The 27755-nt window shown below is 43.2% G+C and overlaps 2 protein-coding genes across 2 annotated transcripts in view; one reads left to right on the top strand and one right to left on the bottom strand.

Annotated features, from left to right (window-relative positions):
• The window catches only part of necab2 (N-terminal EF-hand calcium binding protein 2), a 69692-nt gene extending 54690 nt beyond the window's left edge, over positions 1-15002 (top strand). The window contains exons 9-13 of the mRNA XM_076299801.1: positions 2447-2503; positions 9249-9361; positions 12871-12948; positions 14024-14115; positions 14888-15002. Coding sequence (XP_076155916.1) covers positions 2447-2503; positions 9249-9361; positions 12871-12948; positions 14024-14115; positions 14888-14916 — 369 coding nt within the window. The 3' untranslated portion in view covers positions 14917-15002. The remainder of the gene's footprint in view (positions 1-2446; positions 2504-9248; positions 9362-12870; positions 12949-14023; positions 14116-14887) is intronic.
• A 3638-nt stretch (positions 15003-18640) lies between these two features.
• slc38a8a (solute carrier family 38 member 8a) lies at positions 18641-26577 on the bottom strand. The gene is made up of 10 exons (XM_076299794.1): positions 26380-26577; positions 25816-26014; positions 25092-25248; positions 24641-24745; positions 22599-22656; positions 21351-21465; positions 20552-20699; positions 19708-19907; positions 19570-19621; positions 18641-18743 (listed from the first exon to the last, which is right to left on the bottom strand). Exons 1-10 carry the CDS (start codon positions 26566-26568, stop codon positions 18641-18643), a joined length of 1326 nt encoding a protein of 441 aa, XP_076155909.1. The 5' UTR covers positions 26569-26577.
• Between the last annotated feature and the right edge of the window lie 1178 nt (positions 26578-27755).

Raw genomic sequence — 27755 nt, 5'->3', positions numbered from 1 at the left:
TCCTTGTGTGTGTTTGTGTGTGTGTGTGTTCAATAACCATGGAAGGGTCAAATGCATAGGGAGAATTTCCCTTGGGATGAATAATAGTATTTATCCAGCCATCTAGGGAATTATGTGCCGTTTATAATGGCATTTATAAACACTGTGCTTAGCTTTGCTGTCTCTGTTGTATAGTTAAAGATGTATATTATATATATATATATAAATGATATATTTAATAAAAAAAGTATACATACAGTATATATGGCTATTCTCCACAACAGTGCTGGGTCATGTGGCAGAGGGAGCTGTGTGGCTTGGCTGCCCTCTCTCCCAGCTGTGTGAGGAGCAGCTCTCATCGGGGCTGCACTGTATAATGTGTGCCCTGCCCGCTGTTCAGGACATGCATCATTTCCTGTCCCCCCTGCCGCGCCGGCGTAAAGACCTCCACCATTGCCGTGGCGACGGGAGCACATGCAGCTCCCCTTCTTATTCTCCAGCTGAGTGGAGTTAGTTAGAGAGAGAGAGGGAGAGAGAGAGAGAGAGAGAGCTGAAAGGGGCTAGACTGTCAGCGCTATTGTGCTTTCTGCAGTTATGATGAGTAATCCTACATGCTGGGCCACTATGAAAGAGAAAAAGAGGGCGCGAGAGGAAGCGACATCTGCACATAATGTGTGTGGAGTCATTATGTGTCATTATGTGGCCAGCGACTCATTCAAGGGAGGAAAATAGACCAGGTGTTTCCACCTGTTAATCCCACCAGGGTAACAGTAGTGATTGATCCATATCCAAAATAGTTCCAGCAGAGAGAGCCCATTCAATAACAAACAGTTCTCCAAGCCCAAGCAGAGGGAGGACTGCCATAGTAGGCTTTGCATACTGTATAGTACCCCATTTCTGTTCAGCTTCAGTTATGTGGTTTTGGTGGCAATGAGTGCTCCTGAAGGCCAGACAGTCCATTTGAAAGCATGGAGTTTGGACAAAGGGCCCCATATTGATCGCTTGTTTTGTTTGGGGTGTGCTTTGTTTTGGGAGAGTGCCTTTCAAAAGTCTCTTTGTTTAGGTGCAGTGAATAGAAAGTGGCAACCTGTTGGTTTGTTTAGTGGTCACAAAATGTGCTACAGTCTTTGGAGTGAGAACAGCCAGTCGTTCATCAGGGTGTTGACACAGTCAAATTTGTAAGCCCCTCCACGATCATCTATAGAGCAGACCCCCTTCTGTTTCTGCCCTGCAGGCAGTCAACATGTACATAAATCTGTGTAACCCCATTTGCTGGACCTCCTCGGCCAGCGGGGAAATGATGTGTCGGGCGAGGCCACGAGGGGCCATGAATCTGGTGCAGATGTGTAGTTGATGCAGTTCCCCACCCGCCGCATTCAGACATATTGAATTTCCTGCTCTAGCCAAATGAGAGGAGTCACAGCACAAATCTGTACTTGGCAGTTATGTGTCCAGAGGGCCAAATTCATGCTGGGATTGTCTCTGGATACAGAAGGACCCGGCAACCCGCTTCACAAAGCATCTCTATACAGAGGTGCTTCAGGGTCATTGATTTCAATTAATTTAAGTCAAACTGTACCATACAATACCATGCAATTAGTAAAAGTAACACCACAGTGGTAAAGTGATTTATCAAAGCTTCAAATGCAACTGATCTATATTCTGTGATTCCAACCAGTAAACTTATAGAGGCAGTGCAGAGTAAATGACTGAACATGTGAAACACAATCTGCAAAATGAATGCTGTAATTTCCTTTGTGAAATAATACCCATCATACATGCTTGTTCCACTTAACTAGTGTTAGGGGGCAAAGAGACTCCATTAGCACTGAAATTTAAGATAACCTCTCCGTTATATCACAGAGTTAGTATAATGATTTAATCAACGTCTGCCTGCACATTGATCCATATGAGGTCATTTGTCATTGGCACTGAGGGTTTTGTTTCCTTTGCAGATTTTGTTTATTCTGTTGTAGCATTTTAAAAGGCAGGCTTTGCGTGGACATATTATGCACCACAAGCTCTCTGACATTTAGAAGATAGTGGCTTCAGCATCGTATAGGTTTTATTAACCATGTACAGTGACAAATGGTGTATTTACATGACATTCACTAATCACACCCTGTCTCATCTTAGTGATACAACAGCCAGCTCTGGTGTGTGTGTGTCTGTGTGTGTGTGTGTGTGTGTGTGTGTGTGTGTGTGTGTGTGTGTGTGTGTGTGTGTGTGTGTGTGTGTGTGTGTGGAATTGTTTGCTTGCCATATTGATGTGTGTGTGTGTGCATGCCATATTGAGGTGTGTGTGTGTGTGTGTGTGTGTGTGTGTTTGTTTGTCTCATGGAGAATGGGCTTCACCCTCCGAGCTGCACGGAATGATGATGCTAACCCAGAGGTAGGCAGGCAGGCAGGCAGGGGTACTGGTCAATTCACGAGTGGCTCTTGTGTTCTGGTTCTTTTCTCATTGCAGACAGTCTGGTTTGACCTGAATCAGCGACTAACTGATACTGATGGCACAACAAGCGCAGTAAGTAATAAGACCTGCCCAACCCCTACCCCCCCCCCCTCACTCCATCACCGTTGATATAGTCTACATAGGGTGGGCCAGTGGGCCCTCATCAGACATGCACACAGTTCTACTGACACGTCAAAACTCCCAGCATGCCTTGGGGGAGAAATGAAACATACAGTATCAAATCTGACCCAAACCTCCTGCTGTACATACACACACACGTACACACACACGTACACACACACACACACACACACACACACACACACACACACACACACACACACACACACACACACACACACACACACACACACACACTGAAAGACACCTAAGTGCTGGCTCCATATATAATGCATGGCTTGATGATCAGTTGAAAGCATGAGCATATGCATGCATGTATCATATGGACAGGCCTTGTCAGCCCTAAGGTGTTGTACATATACCCCACCACTGATGAGTGAGAGCTGGGAGAGCATCATGGGCCCGTCTGTCTCTAAAGGCCAACGCACACCAACGGGATATGAGTGTGGCGTACTCCAACTCTGCACACCAGCGTCACACTTTGCCACCGGCGCCGTGTAGATTACAATTCAGTTCTATTTTGTCGGCAAGGCTGAATGCATTGTTTACCCAGTGTTTGGAAAGAAGAGTAGTTGTCCGCTCACTGCAAACTCCCAGAAGAACTACATTTATTGAGTTAAAAACATAACGAAACGTTTCGACCCACCAGGTTATCCAGTGTTAAAAACATCGGCGCTGATGTGCGTGGCAAGTGACAGCGCACTCATGTCGGTGCCAATGTGCGCCAACCTAAAGTCCAACTAAGTGAGAGTGCCATGTCCCTGTCATGACCCAGGTGGTGTGTGTAAACATGACAAAAGTTCTAACGCTGCGTGTGACTAGTGTTGGACCTCTGATGCCCGAAAGTGAGTGTAGCACAAGAAAGATGTATCTGTCCAGAAACAGGACAAAGCTGAAGCATTCGGATTGTATCAGCACACAGTAATAAGCCTGACTGGATCAGGGGAAGTCCATTGTAGACTCAGCAGCTCTCTGAGAACCCAGAGTCACCTCAGGGAAGTCATGTCAGATGACAGAATCTGAGGTAAATGTGCTTTTTTTATCTCTTTATCCTCTTATCAAATTTATGCACAGTGACTTTCCCAGAGGAAAACAAAATATCTGGATCCACTTACCAATATGTTGCTGTATCTCAGCTGATAAGGCAGAGTGTTGACAACACCAAAGTCTGGGCTTCAGTGTACAGTAACTGATCAGATTGAGGAGATATGGACATTACCTGCACTGTAGGTCGCTATGGCTAAGAGTACAGGCTAAATGAATGGGTGTAGACAATGGTGGCTACTGCTACACAAACAGCACCAGCAGGCAGCCAGGGTTTTTTTATTTTTTATTTTATGCAGCGCATAAACAACCTTGAACACTATTTGTCAGCCTCTTATGTGACTCTGTGTGTGTGTGTGTGTGTGTGTGTGTGTGTGTGTGTGTGTGTGTGTGTGTGTGTGTGTGTGTGTGTGTGTGTGTGTGTGTGTGTGTGTGTGTGTGTGCGCGCGGCTGAGCGGGGGCGTGCTGAAATGTCAGAGCAGCGCTAAGAGGAAGATGGAAGACTAGCAGGTCAGCCGGGGACAGTGCAGCGTAGCTGGAGTGGGCTTGATGAAATATACATGGGCCTGCCTGCCCTGCTCGCATCCTTGGCTTGGGCCTCTCCTGCACAGCCTGGACCAGCCCAGACCTGCCCAGAAACCCCTCAGGTCACTGCTGGGCATATTTCTTCCCCATCCCCCTGATCTTTTTCTTTCTTTCTTTTTTTCCCTTTTTCTTTCTTTTTTTCATTAGATGCTTAGACGCGTGGCTTGTGGATGCTTGAGGGATCACAGCTGAAAATTGAATCAGTCCCTTTCTTATCATCAATCCTTGTCGGCTTGTGAGGATGCCACTCACAGCTTACAGATGAGATTACAGCGGGTTTCACCTGCCCCTGTGACAAATCTGATTGACACTCAAGTCTCTGTGTCTGTGTGTGTGTGTGTGTGTGTGTGTGTGTATGTGTGCATGTGTATGGATGCGCGTTTCTTTGTGTGTATGTGTGTGCACACACATTTGTGTACACACGCTTTCACATGTACTGAATGAATTGAGGTCGCATTTGAAAGCAAGCTGGATGGATGCTCTTATTAAAGGAAAGCAAAGATTGACCCCTCCGACCTGCCGTAGTCTCAACAGGGGTCGATTATTGAGTACCCGGGCCACTTCGGAGTGGGACGTTTGAGCTCTCTATCTGAACCGGCAGACAACGCTGATAAGTCTTAGCTCTGTTATGCAAGACCTCACTTCAGCAGCCTGGGGTGCACATAACATATTTAATCAGCTCCGAGTCCAATATTTCCCCTGTATGTTTGTCACCGCTTCAGGGAGCCTCAGATCAGCTTTACGGGCGTTATTGTGTTAAAAAAATTTTTACACATGTGATAATAACAGTATTCAAACAGGAGCGATGGTTACATGCTGATGCTGATAATATCATGTTACTGTCGATGTGCTGTGTGAATGAATCCCTCCAGAGCAAATGTTTAAGTACTCTTGGAATATCGTTCATTGTGTGGCCTCCATTAGCCAGGTCAAAGATGGCTGCTAGATGTGGGGGTCTGATTAGTAGTTTGAGGACTTGAATGGGCCTTTAGTGCTCTTTAATTACAAGCTGCAAGCTGCCATTACTGTGTCAGCTCTGCCAATGCTCCTCCATGGCAGCGTGTAATGTATGCATTTGGGTATATTATTATGTGTCTTCAAGGGTGAATCATATCTGTTCAATTGTGGCAGTAGCATAGCTGCATAAATAATGTAGTTTACAGTATATATACAGTATAGTTTACAGTCTTACAAATCCATATCATATTCCCATTGATAATGGTAAAAGTAAACTCTCATACCATCTTATAAACATGAACTGAGATATTAATGTAGTTTATACCAATGTCCTTACATGGATTTGTCCATGAAATCACACCTTTGCTTGAATGATATTGGATATGGAATAATAGAATATACCTCATGTGTTGAGGAGCCTCAGAGGTAACACACTGAGTACCATTGACATACCATGTACCACCATTTCATCCACCACCTCATCTCATCAGTACACTTCTCTCATCTCCTCCTCTTAGACTTCCTATAAGGAAACATTTATTTCAGTAGTTAGTCAATCCAAAATTCCTGAGATAAGCATTGAGTCACTACGTATACTGCTCTGCCAGAGAGTCAAACAAGCCGTGTCACTTGGTCTCTCACATGGGCGATGCACTTACACAGAGGCCATCCGTCTTGTACAGTCAGCCCTGTAACAAGCGTGTGCTGTGCCATGATGTTTGCATCATTTGACACTATGGTAGCTTTCCAAAACATCAGGAAGTGTCTATAGTTGTTTAAGCATCTCTACTCTACAAGCCGTGTGCTGTTGTTTCTGACGGGCAGAAATGACTTATGTCAACTGCTGTGGATCAGGCCCTCTGAAGTAAAGCTACCACAGGCAAAAAAAAAAAAAAAAAAACTAGGGTGAGCTGATGAAAAATGTACAAAGAGAAAGATGAAGGAAGGGAGGGAGGGAGGGAATGAGGGAAAGAAAAATAAAGGAAGAACAGAAGGGGAGAGAGCAAGAGGGCAGCAGAGCAGCTGTGAAGAGGGCAGTCAGAAGCATCTACATGTGTAAGAGCTTCCCTGGCTCCTTCTGAGGGCATGGCTGGGAGAGAGGATGAGGACGAGGAGAGGAGAAGAGTCTCAGGAGGGGACGTAGGATTCCTCCATCTGCATTCACTGCACAGTTGTCCCGTTGACTTGCAAAGATACAGAGCTTTTAATCCTCGTTAAGCGGTAGATGTAAATATTATGTTGACGCCTTGAAGGGGAAATTACTTATTTAGTGGTCCTGTGACAAGGAGATGGATTTCTGGAGATGTGTGTGTGTGTGTGTGCATGTATAAGCATTGTGTGTGTAAGAGTGCGCATGTGTGTGTAGGCGGTGGGGGTCGGAGTTGAAGAGACAGTTCTGTAGATATGCAAGTGGGGAAGGGGGTGTACTCCCCTGTTTCTATAGTAACGGTGAATTTCAGCTGTTTCCCTGTTAGGCTTCATGTCAGTGTTTTTCACTCTATAGTCTCTTGTACAGAAATACACACACGCACACACACACACACACACACACACACACTCACACACTCACGCACGCACGCACGCACGCATGCACACACACACACACACAGTCACATTCTCAGATGTCAACTAAATGGTTTCTCAACAAGCACAGTTTTCTGTTTAATTCTGCATTGTGCAGTGTTGCTTAGTGCTCAGGTATGTGTGTAACAGAAAGACAGTGTGTGTGTGTGTGTGTGTGTGTGTGTGTGTGTGTGTATGTGTGTGTGTGTGTGTGTCTCATCTAATGCATAATGGAGAGGGAAGACAGCAGTGCACAGTAGAATTCTATTGGGGTTCATTAATTGGTCTCCTGCTGAGATGTATAGGCACATCTCCCCTCACTGTCTCTCTTATACTCTCTCTCATGTTTCCCCCCTCACTGTTACCCTCTCTCTCTCTCTCTCTCTCTCTCTCTCTCTCTCTCTCTCTCTCTCTCTCGGTCATACACACCCATAAGTCTCACAAAGATATAAACACAGAATTACATATACACTAGTCAGACACTGTTCTCTCCCTCTTTCTCTCCATTTCTTTCTTTCCTTCTTTCTCTCTCTCACTCATTTTCTCTCTCCTGCACATACACACACACACAGTTGGTGAAGGTATGTAAGCCCCTGGGTGACAGAGCTTACAGTACTGATACATTATCCACAAACATTTTAATTACATTACATAAGCAACTGATTTGAAGGCAGCATTAGAATTTCATAACCACACGTTCACCCTTATTTCCCACAGGAAAATGCTTGCACAAAACCAGAGCCTTTTTCAAGAGCTCTGTATATTTTAATAATATATAGAATATGCTGGCACACAGCGCCACTCCACAAATACCTCACTGCTATCACTTGCTAGCACCATTCCGATGCTCATTCTTCATTTATCAGAGATTACCCCAGAAATAAAAAGTCAATGAATGGATATTGACAGAGCCAGCTCTAATACCCAGGAGAACTTTCATCTATTTTAATTTCGACTTTTTTTAAAACATGGGGCCAAATGAAAGTCCTCCATGCACCTAGTGCTAAGTAACAAAATGAAAACGAAGCAGATATGATCAGTTCTGCAATTTCCTCTTGGGATGGTGTTTCGTCTCATCACATACGACATGTAGGCCTACAAGGACTCCACACCTGACGCCTGACTGGGAGCAGTCAAAGGTGATTGGCTCGTGATGTTTCCCCTCATTGGCAGTGTGTCTCCTTTTCTCTCTGAGAAGCGAATGGGGACACGCAACAGCGCTGATTGGGTTGTAGGTGGGCTGGGTTAATGGGACAGCACTGATTGGGTTGTAGGTGGGCTGGGTTAATGGGACAGACAGGCCGCTGTGTGGCGGCTGATTCCATTTGGGGCGTGTTGGGTAGCGCCGCCGCTGCTGATTGAGTTTGGGGTTTATTAGCGGGTCTCTCGCGGTTACCGCCGCAGCCTGGAAGAGTGAGGAAGTTGTGGTTGCTAATGGCACTGTCAGGCAGCCAGGCAGGCATCTACTCCAAATGGCATCCTTTTGTTTTAGTTTTTGTATTGCTGCTGTTTCTACTCCTCATTCCCCAATGGAACACATAATTCACAGTTAAACAGTTGAGGAGATGTGGAAAACCGCCACTGATATTATTAGCAGCAGTTAACATGACATCCTATCATTACATTAAACAGTAGTCATTACAAAATAATGAGCAGCAGCCTATCAGTTATGTTGATTGGAGTGCTTGTAAAATGGGTGTATTATAAATATCCCCTTGATAGTACCCCCATACTGTTCCCGGGCATGACAACATTTAATTGCAATTTTATATTTCTCTTGATTGCTGGTAGCCCCAAACCATAAGCATGACCTTCATGTCAATGCAAGGAATTGAATCTAACATTAAAACACTCCTTAGCAGAGGGCAATGTGCTTATAATGGCGCATAATTTACAAGGAAAAGAACGGCTCCTCTGCATTGAATACCTTAATCAGGTTAGATATTGTAATTTCAATAATAACAGCAGGGCAGATGCAGATTTTTTCTCTGTGCATAGTGGATCTAGATGACACCACATACCAATTTAAAGCAGACTAGCCATTCGCTGTGACACATCATTTGAAAAGGGTGTAATTATCTGAAAGAAATGCCAGACTACAGGCCAAAGTACGAGTTTAAAACAGTTAGAGGTAAAAAATTGACATATTTCAGTGTTTCAGTGAAAAGTGGAGATGACAGTAATCAGTTTCCCTTTGTAAACCCTGGCACAGGCTAATGGCGAGCGGTGCTGTGGCACATCCCAAAGCTGGCTGTCAGTGTGCTCATGGGAAGGCGAGGCAGATAGCTGGCTGGGCCTGCTCAGGGAAGACACAGTAGACTCACTGGAACAGAGCTGGGCCTGGGGCCTGTGTGAATGGATGGTTGCGTGTACACTCCACTCTCCCGTGGCTTTCCCATTATGTGCCATGCAGATGCCTCATTGAGTTCAGTTCAGCACCATCGAGTTGGGACACTCACCAAGCCAAATGCAAGTTTAATGGAGATATAATTGTTTTTTTCTCTCTCTTTGTCTCTTCCTCTCCCAGTGCCTCTTCCTGATACGTCAGGAGATGACCGTGTCTCAGAAGCAGCTCGGGGAGTTCTGTGAGGCCCTGAAGCAGTACCTGAAGAATGTCTCCACCCAAAGAGACTGCTTCCAGTGAGTGCCTCTTACAACTTCCAAACAACGGCAAAACTTTTGAAAAATGATGTAAACATGATAATGTTTGGGGGACGCTGTGGTACAACTACTACAGCGCCCGTATCATATTCGGATCCACATGTCCATGCAGACCCGGGTTTGAGTCCAGCCCGGGTGATTGCCCTGTCCCACTCGCTTCCTGTCACTCTCTCCACTGTCCTGTCAAGATTAACGGCATGAAAGCCGCCCCTTGCTGGGAAAGCCCCCCCCCCCCCCCCCCCCCCCCCCCCCACACACACACACACAAAAATTATAATGTGGACAGAGATCGTTTTCACCTCAAATACGCGTATTTCTATTAATCTGTCTTAACGTAAACAAGACCATAGACAGACATGTGTATTCCATTCCATAAATTACATTCCACACGTTTGTCTGTCCTTCTGTATTCCCAAACATTGTCCTCTGCCAGGACAGACCACGATTTAATATTCATGGATACTCATGGTTTGATTTGAATGTAGGGCCTCTAAAGTGATGTTATTTCAGTTTTCAAAGTGTGGAAAGGGGGAGGATCAATATGATGAGACATACCTGCTTGTGTCAGTGGGCCTCCAAACAGCACAAAGCCGCCTCCTATGAATATTAAGAAAAAAGATGCCCGACCGCCATTCAAAGCCGCCTCCTACAATATGAATATTAAGAAAAAAGATGCCCGACCTCCATTCAAAGGCTTCCGAACAACTCCGAGAACAATAAACAGAACAAATAAGTGCATATTAAATTGACCTTTAAAGGCAACAGAAGGGAGAGACAGGGAGAGAGAGAAATAGAGAGAGAGACAGAGAGAGAGAGCGTTGCGCTTTTGTATGTGATGCACAGCACAGAACAGATGAGGAGAGCCGTCTGAGCAATCTGGCAATCTGGCAATCTGAGCCGCTGAGAGGTGCAGGTCGGATAAATGTGTTCGCCAATCAATTCCCCCTCTCTAATGGAGAGAGCCGTCTTTGGTGCTTGTGGAGAGACGAGCCATGTTTGTGCTTGTTCAGAGAGAGAGAGAAACGGATAGAATCAGAAGAGCCTGAGACAGAAAGAGATGAAATGAGAGAAAGAAGTACAAATAATGGAGAAAGCAAGATATAGAGCAAAAGATGGACTGTGTGTGAGGAGAAGAGTGAGAAAGGAAAAATAGAGAAAATGAGAGACCTGTATGTGGCCTGTAATTGGTTTTTTGGCTTTTAAAATACACTTTTGGAACTACTCAGCCCCTGTGTGCGATCTCCTCTTTCTTTACTTGAGTATTACGTTTTTGGAGACTATACGCACCGGGCGACACCTCAATACAGGACAAAATGCGCAGACGCCACACTTCATCTTCGCCATAGCTAGATAACATCCATGTTTGTTGAGCAAGGGGCTCTCCTCTGACACACAGTCAGAGGGAGAAATGAGGCCAGCAATTTACCTGATGGTTACAGAAGCCAATTCTGACTCCAGTGGGGAGGGAGGGGCAGAGGAGATGCATGATAACAAGTAGTCTTTCTCACTTTCAGCGCCTCCATCCTTGTCAGAAGAATTTGTCACACGGCATGCACATGCACTTACACACACACACACACACACACACACACACACACACACACACACACACACACACACACACACACACACACACACACACACACGACTATATGAGAGTAAATTTGCCCAGCCCTTCTATGGAGTTAAAAAAAAATATCAAACATGAAAAGTGCCCCCTGGCATTTCAGTCATACACTTTTGATGCTGGGCTCCAAAGGCATACCGGTACTCACACACACGAAAATGTTAAAAGACCAGGCTCTGAAAATAGCGTTCTTTTGTGGTGCTTTTTCAGAAGGGCTCCCTGCAGTCTTAGGGCTTCTGCCTGGCCTTCTCGGCTGTGTTTTGTAGTGCCGTCATGACCGCACGTCAGACTGGTGAATAATTGATCGCAGAGGAACTTGGGTTCCTCAATCGGTCCCAGAGCTGCTGAACCGACAAATCTCTCCCTCCTCGCCCCAGCCTCGCCTTCATTTCCAATGGCTCCTCTCGTCTTTTAGGGGATTTGTTTTAAAAAGTGTGTTGGTGCCTTCTATATCTTTCTGCAGCAACACAATGTCATCATGTTCAAGATCAGAACTGCATACTTAGTAAATCCTTTCATATTACACTATTTAACATAAATGAGTGTAAAAAAGTTGAAATCATGTAAAAACGTATCGTCGTATTTTAAATCATTCTTATCCCTCTGTAAAAGTCTGACTAGCATGTCCCCTACTGAGTAATGAAGGCAACCAGAAGCAGTTGGAATTGTTTGAATGCGCACTTGAATTTTGCACAGCACCGTGGCAAATAATCCAGCTGGGTGCTTGGCCATGGGGCCAGGCGTCGCCGGCTGTGAAGAGAACTCAGGGGTCAGTGAACAGGGCAGGAGTGCTCCAACACAGCCAGATGTAATGAGATCTAATAATAAGCTGCGCATTGGGTTCACTCCCATCAGAATTATGCTTTTCACTGCCCCAGTGCCTCCTCGAGGGCTGGACTTGATTTCTCACAAAACCTTGAATAACTACTGCCATCCAGTGGAGAATTTATGGCCAAAGTTCGAAACTGAAGAGAAAACACTGAAGTAGAAAAGATTACCTTTAACACTAATAATGCATGAAATATTAACTCTGTAAGTCTAGGATTATTACACACAAGAACTAACTTCATGACTGCAGGAATGTCCTCCCTTTAACCTTTGTGTAGTGTTTGGGTCAAATTGACTAGTTTAGCATTTTTACTAAAAGATGATAGGTGATGTATGGCCTTAGCTCATTTCTGGAGAAAAACATGTTAATGAAAACATATGCACAATACTACAACACACATACTACACATATCTGTCCTTCTTAAGATGTTTGGGTCAAATTGACCCAAATGTGCACTGAGACACAAACCCACACACACACACACACACACACACACACACACACACACACACACACACACACACACACACACACACACACACACACACACACACACACACACACACACACACACACACACACACACACACACACACATACATACACACACTCACACACACTCACTGAAAGTGTCTGGTTAGGGCACAAACATGCCACTTACATTATTATACTGTATGTGATCTAGTAGAGGTTAACTAACACTAATCATTTGGTCTCTGCATTTGTTTGGAATTTAGATAAAGAGAAGATATTGAATAACTTTTACATTCATTTTTATTTTTCTGTTGATTTGAAATACCAAAATAATTGTGCTGAGTCAATTTCACCTGAACATTATTCCATGCAATCTTGCATATTTATCTCCTGTTGTTCTCTAGGCCTCCACATAGTTAAAAGATGGAGTGTGGACATAAAGGTTTGTGGAGCCCTGGGGTACATTATGGATGACTGCTGTCTGTGTGTTTCTCTCTCTCTCTCTCTCTCTCCTTCCTTCCTCTCTGCCCCGTGCTGCTGCCCTGTGTATCTCCCCAGCGTGACTGCAGTGCGACTGCCGAGTGGACTGTCCTTTGTGGTGTACGAGTTCTGGGACGGGGAGGAGGAATGGAAGAGGTGGGTGCCGCCTTCAATTCAATTCACTTTGCTCCTGTTCAATTCCTGCACCGCCATTGTACGCCGAAAATTGAGTTTATGGGAACTTTTCACATTCGTTGGAGCGAGAGGAAAAATGGTCCTATCGAAGTCTGAATTAAATGCAACATTGAAAGCAATTAATTAGTGCAACACTATGATATAAAAAGACTGTCCAAGTGAAATAAATTGCAATCTGTGTGTGCAGAGAGGAACAAAATGCTTACTGTAGATCCCATGGGAAGTGCTTAATATTTGGCATAAGACATAAAAGGAGTGTAATTATATTTGACTAGATAGCTTTGCCTTTACCCTGTAAAAGACCTTTCTGGAGACAGCACCTGAGCTGTAGATGTGTGTGTGTGTGTACACTAGCACAAGTTTGCAAATATCTGCAGTACACTACTCTATTAAGAATTTCCCCATCCGGATTAAGTTTGTATGACTTATTAATGTTTTCATGGGCTGTTCCATGCCTGTAATAGCTTTCCTTCTGGCTGCTGCTATCCTATTAATATTTCAATCAGACATGGTTTTAGATGAATCAGAGAGTTGGGCAAGGCTGCTTCTAAAGTTGTGTAGAGGTTCTATACTGTACACACAGAACATGTGTCTGCCACAAGCAAAGGTGTGTGTCATGTCATAGCATATACCATATTGTATTGCACCATAGCTCATTATGCTACTTTAAACATCTACTCAAATCTACTGCCTACATGAAACATGTACCCTCACCTAGCCATTATATGGATGCTAAATATTAAGAGCATATATATTGTAATAACATTTCTTTTAAAACCTGTGCATATTTTTTATATCCTTAAAGGAAATGTCCACATACTTTACTTGTAGTCTTTAAGATTTCTGACAACATACATCTGACTGTGCTCTTATACACATAACTGTTCACATCACTATGCTGAACTATCCATTAATGTAGACTACACTTGTACTGTACATACAACTGTCTGTACTGCTGCATCACTTACATACTGTATCACTGGGAACTGACCCACTTCTCTGCTGTTTTCCTGTCCATCCCCACCACCCATATCAGGCACCTCCAGACTGCGTATGCCAAGGCCTTTCAGCATGTGAAAGTGGACACCCTGTGCCAGCCTGAGGCAGTGTCCACTGTAGCCGTGCCAGGTGGGTCCAGGTTGATGTCCCGCCGCAGGGGTGGGGAAGGCATAGAGGGAGAGAGCGAGAGCAAGAGAGAGAAAAAGAAGGGATACAGATAAGATGAGAGGAAATGGCTCAAAGTGGGCATGGTGTGGCGCAGATAACCATGTTAGCTGTTATTCGCTGCAGTGTCTGACCAATGTAGTGTCGGAGAGCTCTTGGTCAAAATGAAGTAATGATGTTTGGTGTCAGTAAAAATGGGCCCTTATCTGCTGTGATTTAGTGCCCGAATAAAGATGCCTTGAGTCCTGTAAGCATTTCTCACTGACTTCTTCCAGAAGCTTCCGCTGTAGGAGTCAGCCAGCTTACCTCATTGACTGGTACTGTTAATAATGCTAATAATTTTAGGTAGCAAAGCCAGTGTCTTTGGTCAAGGACCTAAAGCATCACAGGTACTGTCTACAGAGCACAGGACAGGCATTTTTGTCTTAACCCCAATTACTTTGTACCATACTTTCAGCCAAGTTGCCTAATTTATCCATCAACCCAAGAAATTGCATCCCTTTTAACTCAGGGTTTTATACTGTAGGTGTGCATTCCGCATAATATTGGTTGAGCTGCAGGAACATTTATCTATTTTTGTGTATGAAGAAGCTAACACCAACTTTAATGCCACAAAGAAATGCCTATTCTCAAACCCTGCCACAAAAAAATCCACATGTACATGTACTATAGCTTTGTTCAACCTATTGATTGACATTGTCTTACTCCTCCCATTTTGCATCTGTTTGTACTGCAGCTGCCTGGTGCAATTCGAGCAGAGAATGATGTGGACGAGGCCTCTCTGCTGGTGGAACGCGTCCGCCGTATGCCTGAATGCCCAAACACTCCTCTCTTCTTGTCCACCCCTTAGGCTCACCTCCTCACCCACTCCCTCTCTGCTTAAAGCCTTCCCCCCCCCCCTCTCTTTTGTAATGACTTGTTTACACAGTGTCTGTTTGATATTGAGGCAGAATGTAAGGTGTTAATTGCAGAGAGCGTTGAGCAGATCTAAGTTAATTTCCCTGTGACAGCTCTCACACGTGAAGTTGGGCTTCTGCTGCAGTCTCTCGTCAGGGCTGCAGTGGGCTGATTACGCTGCGTGTGGAGCTCTGGAGGCTGTGAAATCCATTTGGTCGCAGAAACTAAACGCCAACTGTGGGAGTCAATGGTATAACATCAGCTTCGTTTTTACGCACCAGAGGTTTATGTGTGTTTAATTCTTGACAGTGCAGTCCCACTAAAACACTCCCTCACAGACATTTGTGGCTTGTGTTGACCCCAATGCCAGCAAAGCAGGTCAACTTAATGGCGTTGTTCCTTCACGGCCGTAGAGGCTTGAAGAAACTGCTTTTATGCCAGTACTACTAAACCTCACAGCATATATATCACGCTAATGATCTTCAGTGTTCCCTGCAATTAACTGTGCATAAGAGCGATGCCCCATGCTTCTATCAGACAAACAGTACTACGGGAATTGAAACTGTTTTCACACACCATTCACACTATACATAAAGGAAGAAACCCACCACAAACCAGTGTATACTTTGGTCCAGTGTAGGCTTATGGTCCAGTTCAGCCAATTAGAACTACACTAAACACAATCAGAACCATTCTAAGAGCACAATGTATGTGAATAAGTATTCTCTAAAGAAAGTCTATGAAGAGTTATCTATGTAAACTGCATATATAGAATTTAAAATGAATATTTACAATGGAGATATCTATTTATCAGAGTTGATCTTGTAAAGTGATTTAGTGGATTGCAGTAATGACATCATTTTAGTCTCTTACAGTACAGAACGATTGGCATAGTGTCAAAAAAAATCATGTTTTCTTTAGCGAGATGAACTAGTTCTCAAAATTAGGTACCCCCACATCTATTGATACCATGATTACATGTGTATTCTGTCATTCTTGTCCAGGTGTATTTCTTTTTGAACCAGGACTACAGAAAAAAAAATAGACCCTGAAGTTTAATAATGATTAAAAAGCATAAAACCTTACAGTACCCCAGTAAAACTGGTTTGTCTCTGTGAAAACAGGTTTGCTCCGGTCATAGCACTAGTGCCCTGGCCGTTTCAGTGACCCTCCTAGCTATGGGATGTACTGTGCAAAATGGCTTCTTTTCTTTTTTTGTGGCCCTTTTTCCTCCCCTCCACTGTACCTCACCTGAGTGCATGTTCAAACAAATGTCCAGTAACTCAGTAGTATTTAGCTATGCTACTTTCAATGGGGTTTGTGCAGTTAATTATGTTCTTTTATAATATTCCAACAATGAGACATTAAAGTATATGACCAGGAGAAGAAAAAAAAAGACTTACCGAATGAATATTCACTTTTATGGCATTGTTTATTGAAATATTAATTCTTATACCTATGTATGTTTCAGTAAAACTGGCTTTCTCTTGATGTGAGTGTAGAGACGTATTGCAGGGATGCAAGCATTATAGTCGTTTGAACTTTGTTTAAATTCTAGATTATGTAGAGCGATGCAATTCAATAAAAACTGAAAAAGGTTCAAAATATTGTCATGTAATTTCTTTCCATTCCACTTCAGTGCACACATCACACACATTTCTTAATATGAAACATTATTATTATTATTTTTAATTCAAGCCAAAAGGCTGATCATTGTACAAAAAGAAACATAACAATCCAAGTTAACAGGAACACAGCACAACACAACACATTTATCATTCAAAGCAAAAATAAGTTATGCCCCCCTTGTGTCTTAGTTTTGGTACCAACTCTCATGAGTTTCAAGACGTGTGCCTTCAGTAACAGGGCATGGACCACTCCTCTCCTCAAATAATAAGAAATGTTTTTTTCGTCAACCTTATTGCCGGTGAAAAAAACATCAGCCACTCTAAATGAGGGGGAATATATACAGTATTAGATGTTTCCGGCTTGGAGGCAAATTCACTGCTTGTCCTGAGGGGTATTTCACAAAACCTAGATAAGGGATTAAGCTGGGATTTTTAGGTTATCCTGGATGAATTTAGCCTTGACTTGGTTTCAAAGAGATGGCACATAAGTTTAACCTGGCCCTAGCCAGATGAATGTCGTTCCGCTTAGCTCCGCCTAGCTTCACTCACATCCATCTGGAACCTCTTCCATTGAGAGTGATTTCTCCAACCAACTTTATGGTTTAGCCAATCAGGACGCAGGGCGGGAGTTTCATAGATGTGACATAGCGTAGAAGCGACTGTGAGACTGTTATCAGCGTCACGGGTTGGCTTCGATGTGAGTGGTTGAAGTAGCACGTCAATAGATGACGGACAAGTGGCTTATTCAATCATATGCAAGCATTTTTTGATTAGGTCCAGCCTTCTGAAGCAACACTTCAATGGATCGGTTCCAGATGGATGAGTGGAGCTAGGCGGAGCGAAATTCATCTGGCTAGGGCCAGGTTAACATAAGTTACCATGGGGATTTATTCTCTGCACCTAGCCTGGTCCCGACCAGGCTAACAGCCAAGCTAAATTAATTCTAATGGTAATTATGTCGTCTTATTGGTTCTGCTAGCTGTCATTCACATCAGACCTCCATGCTATTTTTTAAGGAGCTTTATTCCATTTATAAACTATTTGCTAAATGTATTTGCTCGCAAAACAAAACAGATTGTCTGCCTAATACCATATGGTTATTATTTTAATTGTGATAGTCTTATAATTATTAACATATGCCTAGGTACTCATTGTTTGCTTATTTTATTGATTGACGTTTGATGAATAGCCTAGGGCCTACTGTAGTTGATTGGGAGTGGAGGGGCAAGTTTTCGAAGGTATTTTCAACTACAATATTAATATTGGTATATCATACTATGTGCATATTTGCAGTGGCTAGCGCTTTCTTATTGACGTTGCGTGCCGAGACAAGGAAGCACTCACACGTGGGTGCATACGTAAATTTGCATTCAGTTGGTCTACCACGCCTACTCCTGCTGTTTTACAGAAATAGCCATGATTCCCCATTCCAAAAAGGACAACTTTACTTAATTGTCGTTGTCGTTGTTCACTTTGTGAGAATGACGCTATTTTCCGCGTCTTTTTTATTCCAACCGTGGGCACTTTGGAGCAGAAACGAGAACGCGCACACATCCTGAATTACTTACACCTGGCTTGACATACAGTAGTCGCTCCTACTCATCCTGGATTGGCATTAGTGAAACAAGTTGAGCTAGGATGAACAGACAACGCTATGTCAAACCTCGCTTTATCACTTATCTTGGATGTCTTAATTCTGCATTTGTGAAATACCCCCTCTGGTGCCACACACACACACACACACACACACGTTTTGTTTTGTTTTCCCACGCACTGCACACAGCTCTTCCTCTAAAGGCTGATGCATAGTATTTTTGCACGGAGCACCATACTACACGGGCTGTGTACAAAGAGTGAACCCGACTCCAGTAAACATTCCTCAAAGAAACATCCGCCCCTCCAGCCGCCCCCTGTGAATACATGAAACTCCTGGCTGAGGACACGGCGAGAGAGAGAGGCGCGGATTAGAGTTTATTTAAAACCTGCATGATGGCTATAGATGTACTCTGCCCAAAAATGAAGGCGCCGCAGAGAAGCGTGATGACACCCCATGCAGTCAGGATCCCCCTTAAGAAGACAGACACACAAGAAAATTAGACATTGTAACTCATTTCACCTTCAATATCAATAGAGTAACATTAAAGCTTTACAGACGAAACCAAAGCCTCAGACGCCGTGACAACTGATTACATGCAATGCATGCGGTCAGCAACAGTGATGGGAATCTGTAGTATTAAACCTGGGTGGTATTATGGGACCTACAGTGCACCACAACAGCATCACACACACATACACACACACACACACAACAGCAAAAATCAAGGTTCAGAAGTGCAGGTCGTCTTCATCTTATCCAGTTTTGATACCTCTGTGCCCACTGCAGCCTGCTCCTAGCTCAAAGGAATATTATTGGTCTAACGTGGCACTCTGCACTTCACAGTATGGCATGCAAGCTCATATCACGCATGAGATTGCCTTCAGCATACCACTGTTGTGCTCTGTGGCTACTCAAGTCAGTGCCTTCCTGTCACTTTGTCCACGGGTCTGTCATTCACTAGCTGAATGCCACTGGTCACACTAATGTCAAAACCTGAAGCTTACGTCCACTGTAGAGAAGGCTGTAGGCCTATGTGACTCACAGATCACACCACCCTCTGTTGCACCAGTCATGGCAAATTAAAGCACCCTTCTTACTCAGCCATCAGTTTCATCTGAACAGGAACAACTGAACCTCCTCACCTGTAGATCAGCCCATACTGATCTTTTGCTTGGTAATAACAAGTAGGCAGACTAGTGTGGGGCAACTCTGCAGTATTATAGCAAAAACATGCAATACACTCTCTGCAAACACACACACACACACACACACACACACACCTTTGCCAACACTCACCTCATGTAGGTCGAAACAGGCTCCGACTGAACTGCAAATATGAGACAGAGACCTGCAGAAATTTCAGTCAAATTCAGTCCAATGAATTTGCATACTGAACAAAATACATGTTTTTAAAAACTCGTCTCTTCCCCCCACCTGGAAAGATGAATATAAAGAATGCGCTAATCCCTCCAATGACACTGATGACTTTACTGATGTCAGGGACAAACACTGCCACAAGGAGGGTCACTCCGATCCACGCGATTGTCAGCGCCAAGCGGGTACGCGTCTCGTATGATTTTGTTACTATTGAGCCCTTGCTTCTAAAATTCAGCAGAGGGTCCTGAATCACAGACCTTAAGACAGGGGAGAACCGATGACAAACATTCTCAACACGATCATTAAGTTTAAAACATTTTCAATTTTACCCAATTACAAGTTATGTTATACATTACTGGCATTTAGAATGTCAGGTAAACTTGCAGTCAAGTACACACATTTTGAGAAAACTTCAAGATGAAAACGTAACAGAAAAGTCATGCAAATGAAGAAACACCACGTACATGCATATGCATCCATCATGTAGACATGCATATAGAGGCTAATTAAGACTCAGGAGAAAGAATACATGCGAGTTTCCAGAAAAGAACACAGGCAGGTACGTATGTAACATAATACTAGCATGTAGGTATACTTGGATTGTGTAGGTGTAATTGCATGGTACCTGACATAATGGGAACATAACTAACACACACACCAAGAGAGTCGCAAACTTCTCCCCTCTTTTCAAGAACTTTATTCTACTTTAGTAAAAACTACAAACATGTTGCAATGTCTAAGGCTGCACATTGACTGTTTCCTGTACCTGGATTAAGCCTGGTCCTCAACTAAAAGCTTTTAGTTCCCAATGGAGATTTTTTTTATCTAGGACTAGTCTTAATCCATGTGCGGTAAACCAGCCCTGAAAGTTTAGTGTGTGAGGTAAGAGGTGTCAACACACCTTCCCAGCAAGAGCACTATGGGATAGATGGTGATGATGGAAATTCCAAAGAGAAGCCGGGCAACAATCATGAGAAGATCGTCCCCCGTGTACGACATCAGGACATCTGGGGCCACGCGACTCCCAAAGGTAAGGTACCCATACACACCTGAGGTAGAACGGGGGGGGGGGGGGGGGGGGAGAGAGGACAGGGCATGTGAAGGTCACACTTGAGTTTGACAGAGCTGAGTTGTCAAGAGCGTTTCCAAGTGCTCATTTCTGAGAAGCCAAAAAAAAAAAAAAAAAAATCCTCAGAAAACCTGATGGCACAGAGTTTGAACAGAATCACTTTTGTATCGATTCCTTTCTGTTCCTTTTCAGGGGTGCCAACCTTTTGTCATTTCAATTCATCTCCTTTGTTCCCTGCCTATGGTGGGCTTCCAAAACGCACGGTAATGGAGAAATCTTGTTAGCAGGGTGGTGAAGTGAGATTTATGTGGCCTGCTGCTCACCCTTGCTCTGTGCGAACTCCACAGACTGTGATTACTAACTTCATTAAGGATTTTCTTTTCTAGGGACAGAACAGGGCGATGGAATGGTAAAGTCAACTCATGAGCTTTACAAAGGTAGTGGTCATCAATGATGAAAATGAGTAAACTTTGCAAGGAAACCATTCAGAAATTATGATTTAAGCTATACAGAACCGAAATAAATACCAAACAATAATATTATAATAAAATAGAATTATATAAAAAACAAAATTTAAATACACTGAAGGTCAAAGTAATGTGTGCCTATGTTCCAGAACAGCTGTGTGTACCAGTAAGGGAGTAGATGAGCAGGCAGAAAATCATGGAGACCACAGAGATGAACACCCAATTGGACATCTTCTTGTTCTCCATACTGCTGTAGATGGCGATGCAAGACTCATGACACTGGAGCAGAGAGTGCAAAATGGAGCAGTTAGGGCTGTTTGATTGTAGCAGTTAACATGATCACAATTATTTAACACCATTACTGACTTTGGAACTAACACCTTACACCAATCATTGGCATTGGAAGCATTCTGTATTGGACTTCCAAAAAAGAACACAACTTATTAACAGTGGAACATCACAAAAGGGAATGTGGCAAAAATAATGTTTTTCTTGTTTAATTTGATAATAGTAGGAGGCCAAAATTGCCCAGCCCTAAGCACAACCAGATCTCATCCAACACTCTACAGCCCACACCATAAGTACTACTGAGCTCTAGTATGAGAGGGTGGATATTAAGGGCAGCCATGAGGGGTGCTCCTGATCCCAAGTAGAATATGAATATCTACACACCAAGAGTGAAGAGGGTTAACATGTAACAATCCTTGACATTTCCAGTTACTTGACATTTATCATTAATTCACATAGGGTCACGGTTGGAAATGTCCATCTCCCACTGCACTGCTCTTAAAAAGACATCTCGCTTTCCACCACATAATACACTGAATGTACGTCAATATCAAACCCTAACCACATCCTCTCCATTTCTAAGAGATGAAGGGGAAGCCTAGCATCTGCACAAGCGGCATCTTAAATCGTTCTCTCATTTTCCACAATAGCCCATTTCCTTCGGCACAAGGACTCTATATCCTCAGCTTGCTCTCCCTCTCTTCCATCTTCCTATTCCAGCGTGGTAATCAATCTGCCCTGAGGCTGTGGTGTCCAGGGACCCACCCAGAGCCTCTGCGCTGCTCCCCACCTCCCTTTTATTACATTTCTGATCATGCCCCCTCACCCCCACGTTGCCTTGGTTACATGAACAATACGGAGTAGACCTATTATATAGCTCAAGAACCGCCATTGACCCCATCCACCGGACACACACACACAAACACTTTACCTGGCATCAAATATTAAGAGGGATTTCTGCCCTTCTATCCAGTATCTAAACAGACATGACCGAGGTCTAAATGGAGGAGAATGCTAGCCTCTCCTCCTTCGGTTCAAACGGAGGTGGGGGGTGTGGTAGAGAGGTATTGTGTTGACCCTGGGGCCAGTAAGCGGAAAAAAGGTCAATAGGTTTGTTAACTCACCTGAAAACCAAAGCAAATAGTTGGGATGACACTGAACATCGAAGCCCAGGAGCTTAATCTGGGTTTAAAAAAAGATATATATTATAATAATAATAATAATAATAATAATAATAATAATAATATCATAGGTAAACATTAGAATGCCTTAAAACTGTTCAACTAACGCCATGAAGCATTAGTTCAACATGAGATCTATCTGCCAAAATTATCTATTAATTTACTATTTTATGCTAGCCTGGCTAACGTCATACCCTCATCTGAGACGGGGTCTGGGAACTAGTGATGGTAATTTTGATACCATAGACTTAATAGAGACCCAGTCAGACCAATAGTATGAAAAATCAGGAACAGAGTTTATTTACAATGATGCGCATCAAGGGAGAGACAGCATGACTTCACCTAAAGATCCATCAGCTGCTCTAACTAGACAAGGAAATAGTTAGAGTTTAAGTATCCTTCCAGGCTGACGGGAGATGGCGTTGGTCATCCCATCTCACGTGGACTACACTGAATCAGACCCTGATTAGTGGCAGCCTGGCAATCCGGAGCAGATAGCTACTGACGCAGCCTAGCAGAACAGTGAAACACTGCAAAGTCATAATATTCCTGCTTATCTCTAAACACAGTCACACAGAGATATACACAGGGACAGTACAGATATCATACAGTCATTACATAGAATCATACTTTTAGTATCAAAGTGACCCACTAATGAGAAATGCAGAACATTAAACCACATATTGGAATATTGGAATATTGGACATAATGTTCTATTCCACTTTCTCTCACATTCATTTTCTCGTATTTGAAACGTGGTTTACGAATGCCCAGAGCCGTTTATTGGGCGCTACGAATGTTTATCAAATGCGTCTGTACGTGGCTCATAACGGCTACGGTGTGTCGTCATCATCTTACTGCCCTCCCTCCGTTCTGTGATTGGTCCCCTAACTGAGGCGAAAATTTGCTCCATGGTATCCAGGCTGCCTAGCAGCGTGAATTAAATTGCGCGCGCAAGGCAGCATGGAAAAACCCAGGCTAATTTTATGCATTTATTTATTGACCACAGTAATAGCATGCTGCCTCACTTTCAGATCATGAAGGGACTGCAAGGCAAAGCTGGTAGCCGTGGCCTACTGGTTAGCGCTTCGGACTTGTAACCGGAGGGTTGCTGAGACCAAATTTCCCTCACGGGATCAAAAGAGTATATATATATATATTAGGGCTGTCAATCGATTAAAAAAATTAATCTAATTAATTACATACTCTGTGATTAATTAATCTAAATGAATCGCATATATGATTTTTGCTGTGAAAGTATTTTAAATATTTAAATTCAAATCAATCATTGAATAATCAGCATTAGTGACATTAAAGTTCAAAAACTCTTTTATTCTCTCTCTTATTTATAACTCTTTAAAAACTCATTTTAATAATGGCCATAATAATCTATGATATGACCTAATATGCTGAGGAAATAAATTAAAAAGTACTTCGGGAAGAAGGTTTTTTATCACATACATTGCAGAGGACTTTATTTTAATCAACACTTTATTTTTACCAATACCATCAAGCCGTTTTTGAAAAGTAAATGTTCCAATCAATGATCTAGGCAGCACATTTTCTTCTCTCTCCTTCATTTTACAGTCTAATGGTTACTGACTACAATGGCTCGGGGTCAAAGGTCATACAGAATCGATTAATCTGCATTAATTTTTTTAATCAGTTATTTTTTCTCAAATTAATTAATCGAAATTAATCAGTTATTTTGACAGCCCTAATATATATACATACATTGAAGACCCAAAGAAATCCTTAAGATTTTCAGGGTCATAACTTCTGTTTTGTGTGTCTGCTCTAGCCAGAGTAGCAACTGTTTAAAAGGGTTCCTTTTGACAGAGTAACCCAAAAGAACTTCATTACTTTGTACAAAATTGCCTCCGGCTTGCACATGGCTTGATCTACAGTGTTGATCCTGACCTGCTCTAACAAACACAGTTAAACATTAAAATTAAAGTGTAAACTGGTTTCCCATGGGTACTCACCCACTACTATATAGAGGGGTTGCAGGGACTTCTTGGGCGTGCATTGTATGGTATTTGACAATCATAGCCACGGTTAAATAGGTTGCAGCAAAGGTCCCTAAAACACTAAAAAAATCAAATCAAATGTATCGACAATCACAAAACAGCAGCAATACATGAGACATACAGCAATGATCCAATACCCCAATAGACATTTAAAGGTGCCCAGCACATCCCGGCCATTTCAGTAGATTCCCTTTATTTAATTATTTAGTGGTCAATAGTGTACCACTGCCCTCACCAACATTACTGGGGCAGCCTGGTAGCCTTTAGGAAAAAAAACACCTTCCAAATATTTGCCATGATGTTATTGACCCTTTAGGATCCATAATCACCTTGACATCATATTTATGGAAGATCACATTGTAAGACTCCCTGCATAATAGAGTGAAGAACCTGATTAGCTGCTCACCTTGTGTACTTCTGAATGCTGATCTCTTTGGGGATGGAGAGGGGGAGGATGAGAATGAGACACAGGATGAAGAGTGTGAAGCGCTGGTCCGTGTACCAGTGATAAGGCATGTCCGCTTCAGCTAATCCAGTTATTAACTCATAGATAGACACGCATACTGAAGGAGACACACCAACATGCAAGCAATCAGGTCACTACAGAGCAGGCTGACCAAGGGACGCAAGGACATGACAAAGTCAAGAGGCTGCCTCACACTGGCTTCAATATGGTGTGATCTATCTCAGTGTTTCTCAAACTTTCAGACCAAGGACCACTTAACCAGTAAAAAAAACATCACGGACCACCTAGCTAATAGACACAATAGGCCTACTCACTGAACCACCTTGCTAATTGTCTTTGCACCTTACTTATTGTGTCAGAGGATTCATATGATTTAAATTGGCATAGCTTACATAGGCAGTGTTGCAGAACTGTTTGGATTTACATACAAGTTGGTTCAATATTGCAAACAACTCATCTATATTATGTTTTACCACGTCTGCCCGCGGACCACTTGGGATAGCTTGCGGACCACCAGTGGTCCCCGGACCACACTTTGAGAAACACTGATCTATCTTATAGGACAATATCACAGCTGTAGCAAAAGGAAGGTTAGAGGACAAAATATGTATGGCTTCTAATGATAATAAAAAATGAGTGTCTTAGAAGAACCTCTTAGACTCACATTTCTGCAGCTGGTCTGATACAATAACAAGGAAGGCGATGGAGATCATGAACAGATTAAAGATGTAGCAGACCTCGCAGAGCTTCCCAATGTATGTCCCGCACACGCCCCGCACCACGGCCTGGTACGTGTTCTGGCCACTGATGGAGCTCGAGTAGCCAAGGATCACAAGACCACTAACGAGGAACACGAGGCACACCTGTGCAAAAAGGGAGGGGAAGAGAGAGAGTTCATTTGCGCAGTAAAATAGGCTGACAGTCTACGGTTGTTATGCATTTCCAATTTAGTGAGATGGGAGTAGGCTAGCTAACCTAAACTTTGGCAGAGTCACCGTTTGCAGGCAAGAGAATTAACAAATTATAGGCTATTCGTTACAGGGGTCAGTGGAAGCCAATAGAGAAAATATTAATTAATGAAAGGTTAGGCCAAAGCAGCGCTGATTAACAGGACAGGGCTACACGGTTCCCTCTTAACAACATTTACAATAATGTTAGGCTATATAACAATCTATCAGTTTGATGATCCAACAGAACGAAATTTGTTTCTAGAGGTTAGGCTACTAACCATTTCAACCATCACAGCAGTATGGATCCCCCCAGCTTTGTCAAAAGCCCAAGGGAAGTTGAGTAGTCCCGCACCGAGCGCTGATTTCAGCATGATGAAAATTGCGCCAAAGGAGCCCAACCTGTGGCCACCCGAGTCCAGCGCAGGTTTGCCGAGCAAGCTGATGCTCTCCCTCGCCAGCTCTTCCATTGCCAACTGCAACCCGCGACGAAACTTAAGGAAACTTCTCCAACTTTTTGTGCAAGCGGATCTCAGCGTGGGACGTAGCCTACTCCCTAACCTCAGGTGCACCAGGAGGAGGAGGGACTGGGTGGGAAGTAAAGTGTAGCCTATTGAGTTTCCAAATCTGTTCTAAACCAGTCACCGTAATAGAGATGAGTATTGGTAAACGCTCCCCTGTCTGCGTCTAATTTGCCGCACTAATTATCAACAAGGATTAACAATCGATTGAAGAGTACATTTTGATGTACTTGTAAATGCATGGTTCGTTGTGGAGCAGGGTCACATCAAAATGTTTAAACTTAATTTGTTTGTGGAGACTTAATTATGCATAGTTGCATACCATCAGTCAAGAATTGTCCATTGCAGCCTAAGTTATCCGTCAAACAGAAACTGGTTGTAGAGTTTCAACATTTAGACTACTTGACCCACTGTTCTCATTGCCCTAGTCTATGCTATACAGCAGTGTTTCTCAAAGTGTGGTCCGGGGACCACTGGTGGTCCGCAAGCTATCCCAAGTGGTCCGCGAGCAGACGTGGTAAAAAATAATATAGATGAGTTGTTTGCAATATTGAACCAACTTGTATGTAAATCCAAATAGTTCTGCAACACTGCCTATGTAAGCTATGCCAGTTTAAATCATATGAATCCTCTGACACAATAAGCAAGGTGCAAAGACAATTAGCAAGGTGGTTCAGTGAGTAGGCCTATTGTGTCTATTAGCTAGGTGGTCCGTGAGGTTTTTTTTACTGGTTAAGTGGTCCTTGGTCTGAAAAAGTTTGAGAAACACTGCTATACAGAACAATCTGCACCTTAATGTATGCTGTGCATCCACATGTTTCTTTCCCTCAAGACACAAAGTTATATCTTGTTTATTTTTCTTACGTCTCCCAATTGTCATTCTTGACAGAGGTTATTTCACATTGTCTGGCCTAAAAATGGGGAGAAATGGAAAATAAATCAAGCTTAAACAATCATGTTTGCTCCCCATGAATTATGGCATTAGACTTGTATTATTGTTGAGCATTGTTAACTACATCCTCCATCTATCGATACAACTTGTACCCCAGCCTTCCTGTCCGAAGGCTTATCCCTTTAACACACGCCTGACCACTTGTGTGGAAGGACTGCGGGACGTGGCCACCCCACCTCTGAGT

The sequence above is a fragment of the Alosa pseudoharengus genome, unplaced genomic scaffold (genome assembly GCF_046254945.1).
Source record: "Alosa pseudoharengus isolate Yale_2024_CS ecotype anadromous, Long Island Sound unplaced genomic scaffold, YU_APseudo_1.1 YU_APseudo_1.1_scf_10, whole genome shotgun sequence".
NCBI lineage: Eukaryota > Metazoa > Chordata > Actinopteri > Clupeiformes > Clupeidae > Alosa > Alosa pseudoharengus.
This window is presented reverse-complemented; position numbering and strand designations above follow the sequence as displayed.

Bases quoted from the DNA above. Each gene is read 5' to 3' on its own strand.
- slc38a8a (XM_076299794.1), bottom strand. From the start codon at position 26,568: ATGGAAGAGCTGGCGAGGGAGAGCATCAGCTTGCTCGGCAAACCTGCG. The intron at 26,015-26,379 runs GTTAGTAGCCTA...CTTTTTGCACAG, and splicing joins CTGCTGTGATGGTTGAAATG to GTGTGCCTCGTGTTCCTCGT. The intron at 19,908-20,551 runs GTGTGTTGACAC...CCCTGTCTTAAG, and splicing joins ATAGTGCTCTTGCTGGGAAG to GTCTGTGATTCAGGACCCTC.